Genomic DNA, 6,844 nt, shown 5'->3' with positions numbered 1-6,844 from the left:
ACATAGAGCTAGAGAATGAGGCGACTGCTTTGACTGTACGTGCTGTTGGAGAGTAATCATACCGTTCACATTCATGTAGAGACTTGCAAGTAAATATCACGTGTTAGTACCTTAACATTTACTAATAAAAAGAGTTTATTTTCTCTTAATGATGGTTAAATGAATCTGTATATGCCACCCAGATGTCTTGTCAGTTTGAGTCAGTCAGGGAGAGTTTGCCTCTGGTGATGTGCTATCAGGTGTCACATCTTTTGCTGCAGTTTCCTTGTTTTAAATAGTTATTTTAGCCAATGTAGAGTCTCCTCCAGTGGGATTTGAATTGTGTCAAGTCAGACTGTTTACTGTGATAAAACAGGAATCCGAATAGTACCATGTTTTCAGAATAAAATGTATTCTCTGATGTATGACCAAAAAAAAAAAAATCTATCCATCTGTGCTTAATTTCAGCATTTACATTGAACACTACTTTATACTTACTCCACATTTAAAATAAAGATATTGTCCTTTTTACTTTCCCCCATCTGACCACCAAATTTCTTAAGACACATTGTCTTCACTAGACATGAAAGGGAGACATTGCAATTTGAAATTTAGTCAAGTAAGAAAGTATTTCATGTGCTTCTGAGATGAAGTGGAGTAGAGATATAGAAGTACTTGAAGTCCTGAAGTACAGCACTCAGGTAAATACACTTAGTTACATCTCAGTAACAATTAGCAGTGTATTAATGTGTACACCACGTCAGTGATTTAGCTGGTAAGGTTGGAGCTAATTGTAATTATTTATTTTATATACTACTGGGTAGCTTAACCCACAATAATATATCCTAATTTAAATCTGACTAAAACTGACAAAGAAATGTAGTTTAGTATAAAGTAAAATGTTTGCCTCAAAATACCTTAAAAGTACCTCAAATTATACTAGAGTACTTGAGTAAATGTATTTATTCCACCATTGTTAAGAACAATTACATCCCATAAAAAACAACAACAAAAAACAAATGGATGCATGCGTGCTCAGCTTCACGACCTTTATTTTGACAATCCCTCCCGGAAGTCTTCTTCTTCGTTGTCTGAGGGTTGACGGTCGGTTGAGTTTTGGAGGAAGGCGACTCGTCTCACGAGCTCCTTGAAGGAAAAGTGAGCGGCGGAGTGGAGCACCTGAGCCCGCCGTCTTAATGACACCGCAGCCTGCTTGAACACCAGTCACAGCCCTTAACGCGGCTTTAAATATCTTAAAAACTACTGTTAAAATGTAGATAGACAAAAAAAAGAAGGGAAAAAATCCCACTTGACTCAGCCGTTGGATATTTTCTGCTTCTTGAATGGGAGTGCAGCTAGTTTGGCGGAATCTCGTGCGTTTCGCTTGTTTGAACTTTGTGGAAATATGTAACTGTGACACATGAGACTTTAACATGGAGCAGTCGGCTACTCTCGACATAGAGACGCTGAAGGTAAGCTAACACTGTTTAAAAAATACGTGTTTTGTAATACTTCATCGAAACTTACAAGTTTATGAGTGTCATTTTGCTGTCAGTTTGACACGAACGTGTCATCGCGCGACAGGGACGAAGAGGAGTTTTGTTAACCTGGATTAACAGGACGTTGATGTGTAACCTAGCTAGTTATGAATAATTTACACCCAGATATTGTGTTTTATTCAGCACCCCACACTCAGGGCTTCACATCATGAGTGCTGTCTGCAACAGGTGCACTCCAATTGTTCCATTAAAAAAAAAAATCCCAGCCAGCTAATTAAAGATGAATGTAAAGTGTCTCAGTCATGCAGTGGTTGCATCTCTTTCCAGGCACTAATATCCACTGACCAGCGCTCAGAACAGCTCCAGGAGGGCCGCCTGGAGTTCTTTACGCACCCCCCTCTCGCATTATAACCCTCATATTATATGCATTCTCTCCTTCAAGAATCACAGTAATGTGACAGCCTATGAATATTCTGCCTGCATGGTTTCTCATTATCATTCCGGTCTAGCAGTGGGAGGCAGTAACCTCTGGGTACAGTATGTGCATCTCGTCTCAGTTGCTACTGCAGTGTAAAAAAAAAAAAAGAAAGAAAGAAAAAGGCAGCTCCGTGTCAGAAACCTACACAGCAGAGCTACTGTTTGGGCTGTGCACTCAAGTTCAGACACTGGTTAGGCTGCACACACACACACAGAAAGAAAGAGAGAGAGAGCTCTGGCCTAGTGGTTAGGTCACGCTTATCGGTCAAGAAATCACTCCTGCACACTGCCTCTGAGCTGATCTAGCACTTCCCACTTAGTGACAAGTCTGCAAGTTTAAGCTGATTTGTCATCTTTAATGTTTTTTTTGTTTTTTTTTTACAAGTATTTGAAAGTGTAATAATCCAGCATTTCCTCTAATTAAAACTGGCTTTGTTTGCAACAGTATTTTTTGTGGATAAGGCTGCGTTCAGTCTGCACTTCCTCCGTGCGTTTGACTGATGAATGCAAATGATGCCTATGGGGGTGCTGTCCAAAATGGCCCCGTAGGCTCTCCAAGGATTTGCCAGGGATTAGAAAAGGAAAGCTAGTGTACTGTGGAGAAGTGTCTGTCTGTTTACATCAGCAGTTTGTCGTCTTCTCCCCCACTGGCAGAGCCATCATCAACGCCGAGGATGGAACTGACAGAGCAGACTTAACAACAAACCAGCTCTTAATAGATGATGCAAAGGTCAGAGGTGCGGGTTTGTTGCACACCTTTGTGTTGCCGAATACAAATATTTTTCATGAAACTGTCATCAAAAGGAAATTCTCTGTGAAAACCCATCTTCAAACACGTCTGTGATGTTCATTCTTCTTGGCTCTGATTGAACAGCTGCGACCTTTCCTCGAGCCGGACTTATTGGAGATCTTTGATCCCTGCCGAACTCGAGCTTTCAGCCGGGTAACCTTGTTGCTTTCAGTGGAGGGAAGTGCGCTGCCATCCACCCATAAAGGGCAACCGCACAGCAAAAGATGAAGCCATTGACAAGCGCCAGCGCTATTGTCAACTCCACCAGAGATGATGGAGCCACAAAGATTGGATTTCGCATCTAAAGCGGAGCAGCTATCGACAGCAGCAGCCTCACCCGCGTGGTTGATTGTCACATCAACAAAATGTGAAATGGTTCCATCAATGCATTGACTTGCACATATGAGAAGTTTAATTGGCTTTCCCAGTTACAGCTGTGTATTCAGGCATCTCTGTCTCTTTCACTGGGCTTTTTATTTTGTCAAACTAAAAAGCCCACACAAGCCAAATAACAGGTGCTTTAATAACTTGTGTCAAGGTTCTAACATGATAGTGTCCATCTCTTCTCCCTGTTGCTGCCTCAGCGATTGTGTGGCATTCCTATGCAGGATGGATGACTACAGGCTTTACAGTCATTAGTGCATCTCAAATGTTTTCTTACCTCCAGCTGAGGAGGCCCCGTGGGGCTCCTGTGGCACCGCAGAGTGAGGGAGTGCTCGGCGATTTGCTGATTAACACTATCAAGCATTAATAACGTCTCATTTTCTTTCATTAGGGGCTTCTCAGCTGCATTTTGCTGCCTCTGCAGCATGTCACTGTTTGATCAAAACAGCATGTGGAATATCACCCTCTACGCTAATTGGTGAAGATGAGGCGTGCTGGCAGTGGGAAGGGACTGCTGGGTAATTGCTGGCTTTGGCTGGATCCAGCTGTAAACGTCTGTATTGAAAGCTCTGAGGACCCCCTTCCTCTCCCCCCTCCTAGCGAAAAGGAAAGTGACACAGATCTCAGAACAGACTTGAAAGAGGTTGATGAAGTAGCATACACAATGATAAATTTGGTCGTGCAAGAAATCCACATGGATCAGGACCAGCAGGATCGACAGAGATAGCAGTTTATTATAGATTATTGTACCTTTAGAGAAGCAAGTTACCATGTGGGTGTTTTCTATTAATAGAAGTCACATGTAATCAGGGCTGTAGGTGGTAAACCATCCGTAGCTTTGAGTAGATTTCAGACCCATCTGTTCGTGGTAATCTATTGACATTTGTCTTGAGCATACTAGAACGCATCTTGATAGTTTAATCATAGATGGAGCTGCACAAAAAAAGCCTTTTCGGATAAGGATTGTAGATACACACATAATTGTGGACTGCTTCAGACAATGAGACTCAAAAATCAACTATCTTTTTCAGAATCGCTTTAAAACTTACTCGCTACTCTCTCCCAACATGTGTCTGCCTTTGCGTTTTATAAAGTTGCCCAAAAAACATATGTCGTGTTTTGGATTTTTGGAGCTGTGTGTGGATGAAGCTCGTTGTTATTATGTAGCCTCATCAAAACTTTCATAAACAATGTGATACCGAATAACATTGAAACAACCAGGTGCACTTACAAGCTTGTTCAAAACAGCGCAAGTAGTGCTACATTAAGAAGGACAGGCTGCATCACAATCAGTGTGTTAACAGGAAGTAACACACTGATTGTGATTGTACGTTGATGAGCCAGGGCAAATTGTCCAATAGTTAATCGCAGATGGCGTCTTTTTCTCAACGGATATAAAAATAAAAGTGAAAAATGCTAAAATGGGTCGTCAAATATACTTGGCCAGCCGTTTATATACAAACTGAGTGTGCTCCAACTTCGTTTGGGCTGTTTTGGGTAGTTATTGCTTTAATAGGTTGTAATAGGCTGGTAATGTTGTGCACCGCAAGCGAAATAAAATCACAACAGATAAGAAAACATTCCAGTCTGACCTACTCTGTTGTGTAGAACAGACTACAGGAAGATGCTTCTTTTTTCTCTTCTGTGGCAGCAAACACAATACACAACCTTTCAGCTACTATTACACTGCAAACTGAGCTTATCGACACATTTTATGGCTGACTAAAGTAGTAATAGCATGCACTTTCCTGTGACTGCAACAAAGTGCTCCTGCCTTTCTCCCACAACAGAAGAGACTCGCTTCCCACAACAAATCCGATGGACTCTGTCACACAAACAGGTTACCAGACCACCGTCTTTAAAGGGGAGGCTTGGCTGGTAACACAGGTTCAAGTAGGTGCGTGTTCGATGCCAAAGGCTTAGACATTATCGCCAATATACTATGGCTGTAATACCTGGCTTAGACGTTACCACTTTGTACCATAACGCCTGAAAGTGGGGGGACAAAATCTCTCATTGTCCCTCCGATTCTGGTGCCAGCACCAACAACACAGGACAAACATGTTTATTCATTCATTTAGTCTATAATGAGGACATGAAAGCACATAGAAATGGTGCCAAGCTGCCAGCTTGACTGGTCCACCAGTCAGCCTTCATTTTCCCGGGATATTTCATGCCCGGTGGCAGAAAAAAATTCACTTTGAAGTCAAGGTTTATAGGGAACCAATCTAAACGCCAATGGTGTCATTATTCTACAGCCATTACACTTCACACATCAATATAAAACTTGCTTGTTGGCTGTTAGTCCTAAACTGCATAATATGTAACTGGGTAAAGGACCAAATTTAAGAGAAAGGCAACTAACTGAGTAACTAACTCTATCTTTTAGTGCAAGAGTAAAACACAACTTTATTTTCTCATTATTGATGGTTGAGAAAACACAATACACTGAAACACTGGGTGGAAAATGTACTCAGCATGGAGGTCAATATAGCCCCAGTGCAAGACGGGGTTAAATTGGCCCAATGTCAATAAGGTGCTTTGGCCCAGTGGTGGTGTTATTTTTTTTTATATAATTGTTGGGATACTGGATTAAAACCCTTCCTGTTGAGTTTTCTACCCATTGGGTACTGGGTGAAATAAGCTCAGTATTGCATCTGTGCTATATGACACCACACTGGGTACATTTTAATCCAGTATGTTAATACATCAGTGCATATTATTTCCTTTCTTGTACTGGGTAATTGATTGGCTAACTGATTTGTTTGTCCAAAATTGTAATGGTTTGACCATGTGAAGACTTTGGATTCAGCTGATTAGTCGGTTGAATTTATGGTTTGAGATGTCATTGATGTTTGTAGCTATTTTTTTTAGTTTAATTTAGGGCGAAATGATTGGGTAAAAACAGTAATACTGCGATTAGCTTTGACAGATATTATGATTGCAGAATGAATATCGCTTGGGGGAAATGAACATTCTTGCATTACAATTTCTATTTTAACTGGAAAAAAAAAACAGTCAAAAATCATGAAGATGTGACATTTGTTGGGGTCTTTACCAAGCAAGCACGCACACACAAACCACAAGCAAAGAAAAACAGCAACTGAGGAAGCGCTTTGATGAGTGAAATACACTTCCAATAATAAAATACATGAATAAAACGCTATAATTGATAAAATACACACACAGTAGGGTCACAATGTCTGAGACCACCAGTCAACCACCTCCACCCCAAACCTCCTGAACGTAACACCACCCTCTCCACTACAAACAAAAAACACCAGCTCAACTATCCGAGCGAGGAGCCAAACCCCCGAAAAATGGACATGAATCCCAGAATATCCCAGGACCCCCCTCACGCCCCCCTCCCTCCTCAAAGACAGCAAACAATCAAGTCGGCACGGACCCCACAAGTGCTGAATTTTGATTTAAAGAGATTACTACTTAGACAGCCCTGTCCATGTAGTGATCTTCAAGTGACGACCCCTATTTTCAAATTATTATCAGGACTGTTTCTGTAGTCACAGAATGTTTTTACATATAAAGTGTTGTCAGACTTACTGAAGCTGACATAAACTGATAAATGGGATTCAACAATGTGAAACGTGCCTGTACAGCTTGCTCTGTAATCAATATTTTGTTTTCTCAAAAGTCAAAGTTGTTTCTTGTGCCCGCCTGCTGTAGCCGGACATCTCGATCAGTGCAGTCCAGCGTG

The 6,844-nt window shown here is 41.3% G+C and overlaps 1 protein-coding gene across 1 annotated transcript in view; it reads left to right on the top strand.

The window, feature by feature from the left end:
• The first annotated feature begins 1,172 nt into the window (after positions 1–1,172).
• Positions 1,173–6,844, top strand: part of LOC141003768 (zeta-sarcoglycan-like) — a 38,916-nt gene continuing 33,244 nt past the window's right edge. The window contains exon 1 of the mRNA XM_073475210.1: positions 1,173–1,451. Within this exon, the coding sequence (XP_073331311.1) occupies positions 1,413–1,451 (39 nt within the window). The 5' untranslated portion in view covers positions 1,173–1,412. The remainder of the gene's footprint in view (positions 1,452–6,844) is intronic.

Source organism: Pagrus major, chromosome 10 (genome assembly GCF_040436345.1).
Source record: "Pagrus major chromosome 10, Pma_NU_1.0".
Lineage (NCBI taxonomy): Eukaryota > Metazoa > Chordata > Actinopteri > Spariformes > Sparidae > Pagrus > Pagrus major.
The sequence above is the reverse complement of the archived record's forward strand: the minus strand, read 5'-3'. Positions and strand labels throughout refer to the sequence as shown.